The 16827-nt window shown below is 38.9% G+C and overlaps 2 protein-coding genes across 2 annotated transcripts in view; one reads left to right on the top strand and one right to left on the bottom strand.

Moving 5' to 3' along the window:
* Positions 1-374: 374 nt before the first annotated feature.
* LOC117293303 (steroid receptor RNA activator 1-like) lies at positions 375-5393 on the bottom strand. The gene is made up of 6 exons (XM_033775552.1): positions 5236-5393; positions 4026-4169; positions 3400-3629; positions 2874-2982; positions 2553-2623; positions 375-1985 (listed from the first exon to the last, which is right to left on the bottom strand). Exons 1-6 carry the CDS (start codon positions 5252-5254, stop codon positions 1542-1544), a joined length of 1017 nt encoding a protein of 338 aa, XP_033631443.1. The 5' UTR covers positions 5255-5393; the 3' UTR covers positions 375-1541.
* LOC117293471 (stromal interaction molecule 1-like) overlaps positions 568-16827 on the top strand; it is a 60176-nt gene continuing 43916 nt past the window's right edge. Inside the window, exons 1-3 of the mRNA XM_033775819.1 lie at positions 568-610; positions 1603-2025; positions 10679-10812. Of these exons, the coding sequence (XP_033631710.1) occupies positions 568-610; positions 1603-2025; positions 10679-10812 (600 nt within the window). The remainder of the gene's footprint in view (positions 611-1602; positions 2026-10678; positions 10813-16827) is intronic.

Genomic DNA, 16827 nt, shown 5'->3' with positions numbered 1-16827 from the left:
ACATTTCATAAGATGAGTATCCCACTTAGATTAGTCTTATCTCGAGGAGTTACTCGTCCTAACTTAGGACTAGCCATTCATTTCTCCTAGGATTTTCCTAAGTTAGGACTAGTCCTAACTCTTTGTGAAATCGACCCCTGCATCTCTAAAATGCTACCAACTTTTGAAAGGAATTTTCACAGATAAGCTGTATTATATTTATATAGGGTTAAAACAACCGAACAGCAGTTCCAAATAGTCTACCCTGATGCTCTTGTAAAGTTTCTCTAACTTCATGGCAAAAACAAAATTGTGTATAAATGTTATACAAGAGAAACAAATAACACATCAATAAAGATAACAGTTGTGAAACATGTTATTTTCAAAATCTTGAGTCATTTTATTTATGTTATATAATTATTGTTCTTTATGATACATTAATTAAATTATTCATGGTTCATACATTGTACATTATTGAACCAATAGAGCAACATTAACAAAATGACTTTTTCACGAGTTTGCATGTTCAGAAGGGAATACTGCTTAATAATTTATCGATATGCAAAACATATAAGGAAACCAGTCACAATGGTACTTCTGACATGGGATTTTGAGTGGCAACCTTATTTTGGTAAGAATAACTATTTTGTGCTTAACTACTATTTTGTGCTTTTGGAAGCAGCTCTATGAAATTAGGTCAAGTTGACTCAAATTTAAACCCCTAGACCCAGTAGCATGCAGGAAAGTTGATGCCCTGAGCAAAGCCCCACCCCAAATGAGAGCAAAGAAACACTAACATATGAATATTGATTAGCACTGTATAAAGCTCTATATGGCATAACTAATACTCTTATTTAAAATCAGTCTTTGAAAGTTCTCTAAAGTATACAAGGATATATTATGTTCTGTATTATTTTATTTACATTGTATTTGCTTCTCTGCGCCTTGAACATCTCGTAAGATATTATGCCTGACCATTATAATTATACTTCATGCTCAGGAAGGTAATTCCAGTTCATCAGCTCCATAATGCATGGTTTAGTACATTAACTTAACTTTTTAGCCTTCAAGAAACACTCTACTAGGGTCAAAATATCAGGCCATTAACTATTATTTACATGAACTAACATTACATTTTAATTGATTGCTAAAGTATAAAGCCCCCCCCCTATAAAAATATTTCTTTGCCCTTGACTGCCCCCCCCAAAAAAAAAAAAAAATTACAAAAAAATTAGAACTCTTATTACCTCTGCTTAGCCTCTTACATAGCTTTCCAAAATATGACAAGAGAGGCTTTAGAGAACCCTTTACTTGGAATGCCTATTGTTATAATTAAGTTTCTTAGTTTTTTATTTGTCCATACAATTGTACATGCTTAGTTTTTGACTAGTGCCTTTTGTTCAGCGCCCTGGAGCATGGCAATATGATTAAGGTGCTATATAATAAGTTTTGGAAATATTATTATTATTATTATTATTGCCAGTAGGCTGACTCTTACAAAAGTCACTAATACACAAGTATCCTCAGCAGCACACATCAAGAGTTGTTTACAATCACAATGGTTACAATCTCTCTATCTCATTAGCTGACTCATCAGTCTCCTTCTCATTACTCATCTTTAAGTCAGGAGGTATCGAGACAGAACTCTTAGCTTGATCCAACTCATCTTCATCCGGTATCCGTTTCTCAACCCCTTCAGTTTGAACAGTCTCCTCATCACTTGGTTTACACTCTCCATCATCGACCTTCAACAACGAGCATGGAGGCACCAGTTCATCAACAGACTGGTCTTGATTCAGTTCTTCCTTGGCACCAACCTTCAACAACGAGCATGGAGACACCAATTCATCGACAGATTGTTCTTGATTCAGTTCTCCCTTGGCAATCGCCTCACCATCGGTCTCGGGTTCTGGCCCAGTTGTCTCAGGAGGAGGTGTTGGAACGCGAGGAAGGATGGAACGTGCCTCCATGATGAGGCGTTTAATCCCCACCATCCATTGACTTACCTAGTGAAGGAAGAAGACAGTTGCACACGTCAATCTTATGGTAAGTAGGATTTGAAACTTTGCATGGCGGTACTATAACTAACATGACTAAAAGAGGTTTTTGGCAACACCATGTGAATATCTCCTTTTGAGTAGTGTTGGTTCTGAAAAGAGCTGGTGGTTGACAACTCAATGTCCGCCATTCTCCTGAAGACAATCAGAGCATACTGATTGAAACGTTGAGTCAATAACCACATATTCTTTTTCAGAACCAACACGTATCTCCAAACCGTTCTGTCAGCAATGACTCTCACCCCTATTTCAGCTACTATTTCGCTAAATATTACACGGCATTCATTTTTATGGAAAGGCATACTAGTTATCCTTTCCAATGGGAGACTTTTGGACAGTCCTTTGTCACAGTTCTCGCCAGTAGTGCGTGTGCTAAGAACTACATACGCATGTGCGGAAATGCTCAGAGCCACAAAAAATACAGATGGCTGCTGCAGCCAGCATCTCAAAAGTCTCCCATTGAGCAGAATCAAACACTTTTTAGAATGGAGGAAGTAGAAATTTTTGAAGTATTACCTCTGATACAAAGTCAACCATCAAAGATAGGTGGACATCATGAGCTTTGCTGTAATCTCTCTCAGATAGAGCTGTGAAAAAGATCATTCAGTTAACATTAAAGGCACTTGACACTATTGAGAATTATTGAGAATGGTAACGAGCTGTTGATAATATACACAGTGTGTTTTTTCTTCTTCATACAAACACTACAGATGAATAAATTTTCATTTTGAAAAATTGTACTCCTTGTATTTAATAATTGGTTGCAAAATAGACTTGTCCGAAGGCAAACCTCTGTTTTATTTTGTTATACAATCTTCATTTAGTCATTAAACTAACCTTGCGATAATCTTGCCATTCGTTGCTGTACAGCCTCAGAGAGCTTGCCAGTTTTCCAAGCTGACTCTAGTACATCTATCTTTCTCTTAATATCATCTGCTATGCGAGCCTGTTTAAAATACAATCAAATATAAACAGGAACAGACTCAAAGAAACATATACTAAACTGCAAAACAGTTTTATGAACTTGTTTTAAACCAATGATCTTAATTTTATAAGTAAAAAATAGTGATTTAAAAAAACCACCCACCTGGTTTTTCTGTGTGCTTTCTGACTCTCTCTCTCTATTCATGTATTGTATATCCACTTCAATGCTTATTTAACACTTTGTTACTTGTTCATGTTTGTTGTGTTGTGATTTAGCCAATGAGAAAGACTCTGCTAGGGTTGAAACGTCAGGCCATAAACTATTGTTTGCATTTTTACCATCATAGGTCCTTTCGGTTGGTAAGCAGTTTACAACAGCTAATCCTATTTTCTTAAAATAAAACAACGAAAGAAAAACCCATTTAAAAATAAAGTTTACCTTTAATTTATCAACGCAAAGTTGAAGCACACTTCTCAGTTCAGCTATAGAGGTATCACAGTCACCATCTGATAGTTCTAAGGATTTATCCTCTTGAACTTTGACCTCATTTGACCTTGCAGTGGAAGTAGAACTGTCCACAGTCGACGGAGGCGTGAATGGTATAAGAGGAGGTCCAGAGGGACCTGTGGGGGGATTGGTCCGAAGAAGGCTTGGATGGATTCCTGTACCTGTTGTGATAAAGTAGAGTAAAGATTTATAAATGTTGAGTTCTCAAATACTTGACTTGACTAAAACCGTGTTGCCACTGGACTTTTTCTTCTGCTGCAACGCGGAGAGTTAGCGTGACTGGCTTCTTCAGACAAATCTGTCTCCTTCATAGTCTGTTTGAAAGTGGAATTTGGACATCTTCCTAGACTTGATCCTTCCAGCCAATGGTAGGCATCATCTTTGGCGTGGTCTGATGAAGCCAAAATCAAACCCCTTATATATTTCAAGTTAGTTCTTGTACACATTGTATATCCCTAAAAAGTTACATAGTTATTTGGGGGAGTAAAACAGTTTTTTGAATTATTCCAACTTCCTTCATAGGATTATTTTTAAAACTCAGGTGTTTTTATAATTACCTGCTTGAGTCGTTGTTTTACTTGTATAACTCTGATGTACTCCAACCCGTTGTGTGAGAGGATTCTTTCTAGATGAGGGCTGTGCCTTTCCATCTGAGTTGTAGAGAAACATCGGTGGATCATTCCACCCTCGATCAGGATTTCCTTTAACGACAGTCATAGAATTAGAAATTAAAGTGTTTCAATTTCATTGTAAAATACTTTGTTTCGGATTTAAGATAACTCTCTAGGAAAAGGTTTGTATGGCGCCACCACTTTTTCATTCAATATGAAATAATATAGTTTTAATTTACCTCAATGAGATATCCCTTTTTGTAAAAATTAGTGAAAAAGTATGGACAGTTATCCACTCTCTATTTGGTATTAATATTAAACTTATGTCATCATACCCCTTCTCAATACATGTACACATGGGATTGGATGGTGTGATGTGTGTCCGAACACTTACCCCAGTCTAGTTGCTATTGTGCCCCTCCTACCGTGTCCTCCTCCTTGCCGTATGGGGAGGAGGGTTATGAATATCGCAACTTACCCCTTGTTTTAGTTGCGATAACTAGCCCTGGCGGCCGTCGGGAGGAGGGTTACGTTATCGCAACTACCCTTGTTTATGCTAACCCCAACCCAATGCCCCACCCCACGGGTGTAATTGTGCTCATTTGTTTACGAATGAATGATGGATATGTAGGCGGTTATATTATTAATAATAATAATAAATATATGTATAATAATAATATTACTAAAAATAATAATATCCCTTTTTAATTTTACTTGGTTGGTAAGCAAATACTAAATAGAAATACAATTTAACAATTTAGCATTTCATTTAGACAAAATTAATGGGAAATATTAAAAAGGGGGCCCAAAGTTTGTTATGACATTGACAGCTCACTCACTGTACCCCATATCCCGGGCAGGGCCCAGTGGACATATTTACATAAACAGTTTCACAACATTTGTTTGTTGTTTTCAGTTCAGTAAATAAAATGTCAACGTGGCCACCCGCTAGTATAGTATATTTTTATTTTTTGAGTTCGGTTCGATTGCAAAACTTTAGGATTTTTATTTGAGAGGGTGGAAAGAAATGATCTTTGCGGAACGACTTAAAACAATCATGTCGGGGTCATCAGTGTCAGCGTCAGTGTATCCGTGTATCACTGTGTCACTGTCTACGTCAACGTGTCAGTGTCAGCTGTCACATTAGTCTACTCACCCGGTCTAGTCTCCGCCATCTTGAATTTGTTCTATCCTCTTTCACCACACACAAATAAAAAATAAAACTCTGTTTATTTTAGTTTCCTCCATGATTTTAATAAATTTAGTGAAACGTACCATTATCTTACTTCAACAAGCATGATGAAACGCTTCCTGCTATTAGTATTACAAAAGAAAACTTATTTTGTGGATTTGTCCACTACTGGATGGAATAATAATTACTTCACAACATGTGGCCAATCAAGTTTTGCCGAATTTCCAGACAGTGCGATGTGGACATGGGTTTAATAGATTATTGTTACTCCTTTATTAACAGTTACTAAAATGATATAATTAAAACGAAAACGATAATAATTGTTAGTTTTTAATACCAAAAATATTATTTAGATAATACTTAGACCTTTGCTGTAACTTAAAGTTTAACAAAATTGCATTGCTGGTATAAATTGATGTTTTTATGGTTATTTTGTGCGGGTGTCATGGCGGTTAAATGAACAGCATTTACATTGCGCCCGTCTTTGCGCTATTTTGCGCCTAGCTTTGTAATGATATCGTTATAAACTTTGGGCTCTACAAAAAATTGGCCGCGCACAACCGGGTGAGGGCGCGTTCAACGTGTGCCTTCTAAATATAGAAAAGGTTTGTCATTTTGTTGGTGTCGTCTCAAAGTGTTATCGCTTAAATTTGACCACGTCGATATTCCTAAAATTTCACATGAATTTGAGGAAATGTTGGCAACATTTATGGTACATTTTGTGCAACGATAAACAGCCGTAATGATGACATTAACTTTGTTTGCGAATCCAGCGCCCCTTGGCGTATGGTTGTGCCTGCTGTTGTGTGTGATATCGAACGGCCAACAAACGTCAACTTCTTCGGAACAAAATCAAGGAATACGCTCCCGTGTGAAATTAACAGGTAGGCGCCTACGCGGTATTTTCCCGACATTTCCCTGTTGCAATTACTAGTGTAACCTTGTTGAGTGTTGTGTTATGCATAGTTTAAAAGCCTGTGACACAATGGGATTACATGTCTCGGTAAAGTGGTTTACTTGGTTTATTTCTGCGCTTTAGCTCTGTTCAAAATCTGCTTTTTAAGTTTTTTTGCAGAATATTGCAAAAACATGATTTTCCTAATTCTTTGCTAACTAATAATAGCAAAGTTGAGCTGCATGCTAAAACCATGGAGGCTAATTCTACCTCCATGCTACAACCAAACACCAGTCACAAATGTACACAATATTACATGTGGCATGGTACTTTGGCTGGTAACCTTCAGTTACTCTGATGAGCATAGTTAATCATGTTCTTAGCTACTGGAGCTTACGTTGTGCCCATCTGGAAGTATTTTTTGTATTGTCATGTATTGTTGAAATGGCTGAATAAATAATAATAATAATAATGGATAACTTTCCGTATGGCACCACCACTTTTTCACTCATTTTTACAAAAAGGGATATCTCATTGAGGTAAATTAGATACTATATATTATTTCATATCGAATGAAAAAATGGTGGCGCCATACGGAAACTTTTCCATAGTAATAATAATAATAATATAATAATAGAAATAAAAAAGCAGCAGCCATGGCAGCTCCGAAGTAAGTTGCGATAACGTAACCAACCTCCCGTGCCGTTTTGTCGGTAGGAGGTCGTGGGTTGGTGAACAAAGTCTCAAAGAATAAACGTTGATATGCTGGTGTCGTGGGTTTCCAGTGGTAGGATAACAGAAAAATTGTCACACAATCATCAACTTTATGATAATAAAAAAAAGAGTCGTCTGTCTATCGAACTAGACCCAGTAACTAGGGCGCTGTACTCCTTTTTCGAAATTCTGACATTCTCGATCGTACTAGCGCCCCAGCGAATTTTGAAATGAGTCTGAGGTGAAGCAACATTTGGCTGTCACACAAAAAATGCCCAAAAATGACGGAAATACCCAACGAATTACCTTCAAAACTGCCTACCCTCTCCTTATGTTTAAGATGCATTACCAGGCATGAAATTGTACTCACCGCAATTTACAGTGGTAATGCATGCACGACATTGGAGCGACGTCATGTTTCCAACACTTTCAGTGGTTGGTATTTTATTTAGTATTCAGAAGCTAGCGTGCAAAATTAAAAAAAATCTCATTCAATTTTAAATATTATAAAACATGTATCAGACCATAATTTTAAAGGAGCGCGATCGCGCTCGCGCTCCTCCGCGCTCCTTAATGTTTTCCAAGGAGAGCAAAAAAAAGCGCTCCTTACAAATTTAACAAGAGCATGTTTTTTCAATACCCTAATTGTTGATTAAAATAAGCCGCTTGAATCTCGGAGTTTATAAGCCTGCTGCCACTTGAATGTTGCGAGTTGGCAGTGGCAAACGAGTCCTATTATAGTCTGCTCTGACTGTGTTTGCGTGCGCGCGTGCTTGATGATTACCGCAGCCGGTCACACAGACGAATGTGAGCGATTCCACACTGGTTGTGTTTTTGCGCGCACGTGCTTGATGTTTACCGCAGCCGGTCACACAGACGTATCTGTGTGGGGCCTATAGAATTCCACACTGGTGGGCGGGCTCTTACACTAAAGAGTGGTACCGCAAATACACGCTCATGATTGGTTAAGTATTTTGTCATGATAAAAGTATGCCGTAAAGGGGGGGGGGGGGGGATCTCCGGCCACCTGGCTGGACAAACGCATTTTGGAGTAAAAACAATTGAAAGGAACTGGGATCATGCACAGTAAACTACAGTAAGAGCCCCATGCTGCTCGACGTGAAAATTTTGTTTGCTTATGCTGGATTATGACATCAAGATGTCAAGTGTTCAATTATCAACATTCTTGAGGTGGAATTTGGAAAGTTATGGTTACGAGACGGCACCAATAAATGACAGGGTCATGGTAACCAAAATTTGGTGTAAGGTTTGTCGGACATATATCGACAAAATCAAGCAGGATAAAAGAATTCGTGGACAAGCCCAAGACATGAGCTAGATAGAACGCCAAGGGACAGCCGACCGGAACTACTCCCATTTTGTGCATTTCGTCCGATACTTTTCGTGGATTCATGAAAACATCGTCAAATAATTATTCTCAAGATATACCTGCAACTTTAAACACTTTTACAACCCCACAGTGATAAAAAGGTACACTGATTCAAATAATAAATACTTGTTGCTCACAAAAACGCTGTTTTAATGGCGAAAATGTGTGTCAAACTTCATAAAAAATGTCCCGCTGAATTACACACAAAATGGTGGCCATTGAGAAAGTTTTCGCCGTTACGTCATGAACTTGGGTCTCACTCGGGCCCACACAGCTTTGACGTCAAAGCTAATCATACGCACTGGGGATGGTCAGATCTGGGTCGACCCGGGAAATCTAATCGAACGCACCCGCAAGTAATTGTATGCCCCCCCCCCCCCCAACCCAAAGGATATTTTTGGCTCCAATTCAAGTCCCGCCCGCCCAGCTCTCGAGCCCAGCCCTCAAACCCCTCGTACATTTTAAATAGCGACATTGCAACAACTACTGCCAGCGCGCGTCCTTCATTCTTGGCGCTTGCAACGCCGGTCCAATCACAAGTCACATAATCGCGTACTGATGCATATGGAAGATCCCACGTACTACCCATTGTATGCAGATATTATTCCAGACCAATCACAAGCACACATGGTGTTGTAGCTCATGCATATGGATAAGTTTGCACTGTGTATAATAATTATGTACTGCATGTCCAGTACAAGTGTACAAAAGTATGGCCCGTGGTCGGCCCTGTGTGCAGTATGTGAAGCTGGCCGTACCAAGGCAGGCTAATCAGTCGCGGTCGTTTTGTGGCGCGATCGACGATCGGCAGCAGTCGGTGGTTCCCCACACTGCTTCATAATACCAATACGGATTACGCTGACGTACATGTACACACTACGGTGCCGATGTGCACAGCCACAGACAAGAATGTTTCTTTGCTCTGGAGAGAGCTACAGACAACTACAGTATTAAACAAGCCCCAAGAAATAACAAAATAATTGAAAAATAGCGGACACAATTTTTTTTTTGACAGTTTTTCTGTTATCTTTAGGCAAATTCACAAAAGATAATTACTATAAAGTTAAGACAATTTCATTCTCTGCCATATTTTGTACTTAGGCCTATTTTTTTTTTTCTCAAAGGGTGGCAACATTCACAGCGGATAACCAAACTTTTTATTTTTAGGGGGGGGGGTGCCTGGGGATATACATAATTGTGGGGTCTATTTAATTTATCGAAACATTCATTTTGATTGCAAAAAAGTTGTTTCATGATTAAAGTAAACTCATTAAATTGAGTAAGAAAAAGTTAAACAACTGGTGAACTTTGTGTTCATTTTCTTGAGTACGTGTTCATTAAACTTGGGTTTTGTTAGCGAGAGCAAAACGCTCTCCTTAATTCATTTTCTTGAATTAAGGAGAGCAATTTACAGCTCTCCTCGGATTTATTAAAATGAAGGCCTGATGTATTAAAATTTTGTCCTAAGACATAGATGGCTACTTGATTAGAATCCTGAGATATTCGTATTGGAATTGGCCAGACTAGTTGGAGGTCCTATGTCCCCATACTCAAAGCAGGCCTTTGGCTGAACACAGAATTTTGAACTCTAACCCAGCTTCCTGGTCACTACATGTGAACGTGCACTCTCCATGTACACAGTATTTTTTCCTGCAAGGTATTTTATGGAGATTATTTTGAAGTATAATCTATTATATTTCTTAGCACCTGGTAAATGGTTTACAACAGGCCTTGGGTGGCATGGTTGGCGTGTGCAAAAAGCGCTCGCCTCTCACCAAGGTGATTCCCGCCGGGGCCATATGTGAGTTGAGTTGTGCGTTGGTTCTTTGCTGTGCCATAAGGGTTTTCCAGAACATCCGGTTTTCCTCCCTCGGGAAAAAATCAAACACTTTCGATCTTGGCTGTGCTCCGTGGTCATAGTGGGTCGATGTGGTGGGCAGCCAAAGGCGCCCTTGCATGCCTTCTTCTCGAATACGTTGTAGCCGCATCCTTCGCAATTCAGCTCTTAGCTGTGAGTTAGGATGATTCGCCCCTCAAATTATATGCTGTGATTAGACCAGGAACACCGAAGCGACACAGTGCCTTTAATAGGGTCCCAAACTGCCTACAATGCAGAACTGCGCATGTATGATTTGAGTAAGTTCAGCTTTTGGGGAAACTGGCTTCATCGGGTACTGATAGAGGTATATGGAACCGAGTGTGCGATTAGGTTGGTAAGGAGTGATACATGTAAGCTCAGGAAGGTAAGGGGGAGCAGCTGTACATACTGAGTTGCGATGTGCCTGTTTTTAGTAAACTGCTTTGGGGGAAAAACCTTATCGGGTAAGCTGAAGTGGTTGATGTACTGTGAATTGCCCTCATTGAAGCTAAAATATCCTTCACTTCTGAATTGCTTTCCTTTTACACAGAATGTTCCCCAGGTGACACAGTTTGTCAACGAGACACTGAGAAAGATATGCAAGGCATAGAGGCCATCAAGTCCATTCACAGACAGATTGATGACGACCACAACGGCAATGTGGATCTCTCGGAAAGCGATGAGGTAACTATTGGATCAATACTCAGTGTTATGTTTGATGCCTAAGTGTTTGATAATGAACTGACTAGTCCTGGGCGACTAGTGAAATTTACACTTCCCGTAGTCACGCCTCAAAGAGTCCCGACTTTGACACTAGTCAAGACTAAGTTTTAATTCCCAAGATTCCCAAGGCGCAAGTAGTAAAATTCACGCTGAAAGGATTGAAGGATTGTGACACTGATGTCTGATTGTGTTTCGTAAGTAAGTTATATTGACCCTGTGAGCGACAAAACGAGTTCACCAAGTAGTCACGACAAGTAGTCAAGTAGTCATGGGCCCAATTTCATGGCTCTGCTTACCGGCGAATTCTGCGCTTACGATCACGATTCCCCGCTTACGTGCAAGCGCCGAATTTCTGCGCTAGCCTTGTAAGCGTAGAATGCCTATACTAGCGTGAAGTACGCACGCGCAGAAGCCCAAATTCGCCGCTAACCCGTGAAATACGCTTGCTGTAAGCACAGAATTCCATGCTTCCGTAAGCGCTGATTCTGTGCTTACGGTAAGCAGAGCCATGAAATTGGGCCCCGGTAGTCACAACTGATTGTGTAGTAGTTGAGACTATTTTTGTAGTATTCGTGACTTCTTTGAAGTAGTCGTGGCGGCATGATGAACCGAGTAGTTGAAAAACGGTAGTCCTGACTCGACTATAAGCAATGTCGCGACTTTGACACTAGTCGCATTAATTGCCCTAGAACAGACCGAGGTGCTCAAATCTAGAATTTCATCCTTTAGAGAGCATGGCCATCTCCATTTTTAAACGGGCACTTAGGTCAAAGTTATAAATTCATAGAAATAAAGAAATTCATACACCGATGTGCGTTAGCACTGCATACTCAGTACTTCCCCAAGTCCTGTGAAAAAATATCATGTAGGCATATTACCCGGGTGGGGTTTGAACCCACGACCCCTGCAATTCTAGAGCAGTGTCTTACCAACTAGACTACCGGTAGCTAGAGGCAGTTCGAATCCAAGGTCAAAGTTAGTCTACTGAAAGAATTTTAAACAGACACCATGTTCAAGATCAGGGCAAGGGAGGCTATCCTTTGTGTAATTCCAGTAGTTTATGTAGTCTTCAACAGGCCTCTAACTTCGTGTTCTAAGGGGCACCACAATAATTGCCCTGAATTGTGGTTATTTTCGAGGGCATCACGGCAATGGCACAGGGCACCGACGGCAATTGAGAAGAATGCTGCTCTCACACAATATGTGTGATGATTCTATCTGCACGTACACATCAAAACTCTGAATTCTTGATACAAAAGCACATTCAAAAATAGAGAGCTGTTAGGCTGCACATCCAATGTAGGTCAAGGAAAATCTCTGTTAAATGCCACAAAAACAACCTTTGTTGTTATTTTTAAATGATAAATTATCCAAGTCAGGTAGTAGCATCCTTTTCTGCTTTGATTTTTTTTTTTTTTTTTGTGTTATAATGTGTATTGATACCTGAGAAAGCCCTCAATGATGACGTGTAACTGCAGCTCACTACGGTCAAGGCCCATTGGCAGTCTGTAATCAATAGAAATCAATAGATTAGAATAGAATGATTTAGAATTTGCACTGAAGGAGAAACGGTCAAATCAAATACTACAATATGTACACTGTGTTGTCTTCAACATTAGGACACAGTTAACATGCTTTCTATATAATTTTTTACACTTTACTGCCAGTGCGTGCTAGTGATATTTATTTACTAAATTTTCTTAACTCCAAAGTTCATGATGGACTTAGCGAATGTGCGATATCCATCCATGCACTTTGTACACTACTGTGTACAACTGTGTTGTTCAACTGTACTGCCATTATGATTTTACTTCCATTCAGTCTAATGTTATCATCAGTTGTTGTACAATTTCTGAATAGGGTTCAACACAACTTTTCATGACAATACAAAAACATTGTCATCTGTTGACACCTTTTGAAGTGTTAATTAGATATGGAGAGTTCTATTGTGTAGTCTACTTTGCACATAATTGTGTACAAGGTTTTGTATTATGATGTACACGTGTGTACATTGTACATTTAGATTATTGTTCATGCTGGTATAGTGTTTTGCTGTTACAGACTAACTGACTAATGTGCTCTTTGAGATTCAAAAATAATTTAAAGAGATTTGGTTAGAAAAAATCATCATGACTGTATTTAAAGATTTATAAGCGCTCTTGACTAAAATATGTTTAGACCCAACAATTTTATGGACAGTATAAAAAATATCTTTTTTTTTCTGGGAAGAATCTAAATTAGGCAATAAAAGTGTGGGAGCCAGTCTTTACTGCGTGGTAATGACCATGTTGGTGGCTGGTTGCCTAAATGGACCGAGCTGAAGGCCAGGTCCATTGTACAAACCAACCAAGTTCAATACCATACAGTGAAGGACAATACCATACAATGGAGACCTTCCTAAACTTACACTGCCATACTTTCTGACAAAATAAAAATCAGTAAAGATTTTTCTTTTGCCATTATTTTTTGGCAAATATTGTTCAAGGGCAATTCTTTAGCTTTCTTTTTGCATTGAACGTAATCTCTTACACAACTACTTAAATGCATCAAGAACCAGACTGCCAGACTATGAGCTTCAAAAATAAACAGGCCACCATCAATAATGTAGAAATAGAAATTGGTCAAAAACAGTAACAGTCGCCCATAATGCACCAGTTGTTTACATTTTCCTATAAAAATATGGAACAACATGTACACTGTTAAATTGTGATTTTTTTTAAATTTAATATTTAGGGCCTACTTGTAGTGTTTTCAAAATGAGTTGGGTTGCTTCTTAGATGGTGCCCTCACTGCAAAGTAAGCGTCTTTCGTGTACATGAAATTCACACTATGGCCCTATTAACAAGCAATTATTCCAGTATTTGTTTGGTATCTGTGCAACACTATAACATTATAGAATTAGATTTTATGTCTTGTGACTGACTGGGTGTCATTTTCTGCAAAATCCACAGGTGTCCAGGATGGTGTAGGGGTTAGACCAATTCAGTTCACATTAAAGTTTGAAAATGGCCAAGTGGATACAATGCTTAAACTGAGCAATGAAAACAAAAAACTAATTTTGAGGCTAGCAGTTTTCATAGATACCTGTAGACACTATTGAACAGACTCCAGCATTATGTACATGCAGTAACCATGGTTACTGTCCTGATTGTGCCCATTAAATTAAACAATTGACCATTAGGCCTGACAGATGATAGTTAGATTAATGTTGATAGAGCTTGGCAAGTGTGTGCTCAGTTCACTTTGTATGCCTTCTAAATGTACTATTAGGTATCCTATGATAAGATCCTAATTGGTTGTTTGCAGCTGTCTATAAAGACTATCGAGTCTGTAGATGTTCCAATAAGGATGTTCGTACATTACACACTAAGCACTTGTCTACAGCCGTGTTCAGATTGGACTTTTTTGCCATCTTCAAGAAAAACCTGAAACCCTACTTTTTCAGCCAGCCTCGCCTTTAATCCTTTTTTTGTTTTGTTTTTCTTGTTTCTTCGTAGTGTTCTTGTTATTGTGAATCGCTTTAATCTTTGTTAAAGGCGCTTTATAAATACCTATATAATTATTGTAAGTGCTGCAACTTTTCTGTAGAATAACAACTTTAAATCCAATGGGGACGCAGGGTAAACTGACCCTCCTGTCAACTTAACTGCATCCGTGATGTAAAATTAACACCAACAGGCCGAAAGAGGTCGCGGAAGATATTCGCGCAAGCAATAATTGCAGCTATGTTTGATTGTTATAGCAATTGTGAAAATCAGGATGAAATGTATTGTCGTGAACTTCGAATCCCCAGGCGTGACACTTGTGTCCTTAAGCAAGACACTTGAAACAATTGCTTCGTCTTTCGGATGGGATACATGTAAAGGCATTGGTCCCATGTGTTGTGTAACACGTAAAAGAGCATAGTGCACTTATTGAAAAAAGAAAGGGTTCGCCCCAGTGTGGCTGCTGAATGAGTACTCATAGTGTCTTGAGTACCTTGTTAATAGAAACTTGCGCTGTAAGGCTTCGTTATTATTATTATTTTTAATTATTATGGGGAAAATAATTGTTCAGTGTAAAAGTCAAACCTTTGTCTTGCAGACATTATCTCCATAGATTTAAAATGACACTTGTGAGACCTTTTTCGAGGAAAATGATGAGTTGTTTTGTTCACTTAATTGCCTGTCTGACTGTGTACCTCTCTGGTATCCATGGAAACACATTTGCCAACGAAAACTTTCAAGAAGAATTATGAGGGCTCGATAATGATCACCAAGTGCTAGGTTTTGATATCTCCCATTGTTGCCGATGACAGCCACGATTAAAAAAATGTCAAGCACTTAAGAACATGCTCTACACTGCTTTGATGGACACCAATAAATATGTGGGGGATAGACCTGGAGGGTTGCCATGGAAACTATGCAGTAGCGCTGAAGTTCAGGGAAACATGTGACACATGCATCAATGTAATCAAGGTTGATTCTTTCTAGATGATAATGCATTTAGTTGAGTATGTTGGAAGTTATGGAAGGAAGGGAGGAAATTGCAGATGAAATAATGACCAGCATCAGGGAGGCAGATGATTGGGGGGAATTATTAGGCCTCTGCTGATGCCTAGAGGACGTGGAGGCAATGGTCTTTGTTGCCTTGTTATTGGTCTAGACCTTTGTATTGGTCTCATTCGGTTGAAGTTTGGAACATGTCCATGTAAATCAGGATGATTGTCTACATCCTGACATCAAACCATGATCAAACTAGCAGAGTAGTCTTCAAATTCAATCTTAGGGTAATACCCGAAGTGTACATTTTCGCTGAAAATCTTTGCCAGTTGGATGCTTGGCCTTGGTTTTATCAATCAGTCATTGCATATTATTGCCAAAACTGTACACTGCAGTATTTATTTTCACAGGATGTCTACTGCATAGTCTGTGAATACTGATAATTTTTTGTGCACACCCACAGTGCAGGTTTGAACCTCTTGGTTAAAGGCAGTAGACACAATTGGTAATTCCTCAAAATAATTATAGCATAAAACCTCACTTGGTAACGACTAATGGGGAGAGGTTGATAGTATAAAACAATGTGAGAAAGGGCTCCCTCTGAATGAAATTTCCCCCAAGGTTGATTTCGAGACCTCAGATTTAGAATTTGGGGTCTCGAAATCGAGCATCTGAAAGCACACAACTTTGCATGACAAGGGTGTTTTTTCTTTCATTATTATCTCGCAACTTTGACGACCGATTGAGCTCAAATTTTCACAGCTTTGTTATTTTATGCATATGTTGAGATACACCAACTGTGACGAGTCTTTGACAACAACCAATAGTGTCCACTGTCTTTAAGACAAAATGAAAGTCACCAGATTGGTTCTGTCAATCCTTGGCAACAGTTCCTGATGGAACATGTTGGATGAAGGCCAATCATGCCTGATTTTGTAGTCCCTGAATTCCTAAGCATATTGGGAACCTGTGACTGTGTTGTGACTGTTATAAGGCTGTAATGTATGGAGGAAGGAAACTAAAACAGATCTTTAAAGGAAAGGTGTGTCGACTGTTCTGGGAAAAGGGAACTTCTTGATATCTGACTGTCTGAGGAAATTGTAGAATTCTATCATAATAATAGTCCATATTTATATAGCACTTTATACACCCGAATGGCGTCTCAAAGCGCAGAAACGAACATTATTTTCCTGCAAGATATGTGGGACTAGGTTTTTGAATTATGAGATCTTCTCTTTTTAGCACCATGTAATGGTTTACTATGTGCTGTGGCGTAATATGCCGCCAATTATAACAATAGTATCTAGCATGTATTTTGGCAAAGACCAGAAAATTTACCAGGCTCTGTTTCCAACTGTTTTCCCAAGGCAAATCTTTTGAAAATGAAAAAAAAAAGAAGAGTTAAGACAAATTGTGTCCGTTTTGTAATGGTAGTTGCAGAGATCGTGGCATTTCAGTAGTAGTCAAGTTTGGAGATAAAATAAAGTATCTGCCT

The sequence above is a fragment of the Asterias rubens genome, chromosome 8, assembly GCF_902459465.1.
Source record: "Asterias rubens chromosome 8, eAstRub1.3, whole genome shotgun sequence".
Classification (NCBI taxonomy): Eukaryota; Metazoa; Echinodermata; class Asteroidea; order Forcipulatida; family Asteriidae; genus Asterias; species Asterias rubens.
Note: the sequence above shows the minus strand (reverse complement) of the source record. Positions and strands in the feature narration are given on the sequence as shown.

What these genes read in the sequence shown, in the direction of transcription:
- LOC117293303 (XM_033775552.1), bottom strand. An exon ending in AATGGCAAGATTATCGCAAG is followed by an intron (nt 2,624 to 2,873) that starts GTTAGTTTAATG and finishes TCTTTTTCACAG; the next exon opens with CTCTATCTGAGAGAGATTAC. An exon ending in TGGTTGACTTTGTATCAGAG is followed by an intron (nt 1,986 to 2,552) that starts GTAATACTTCAA and finishes TTCCTTCACTAG; the next exon opens with GTAAGTCAATGGATGGTGGG.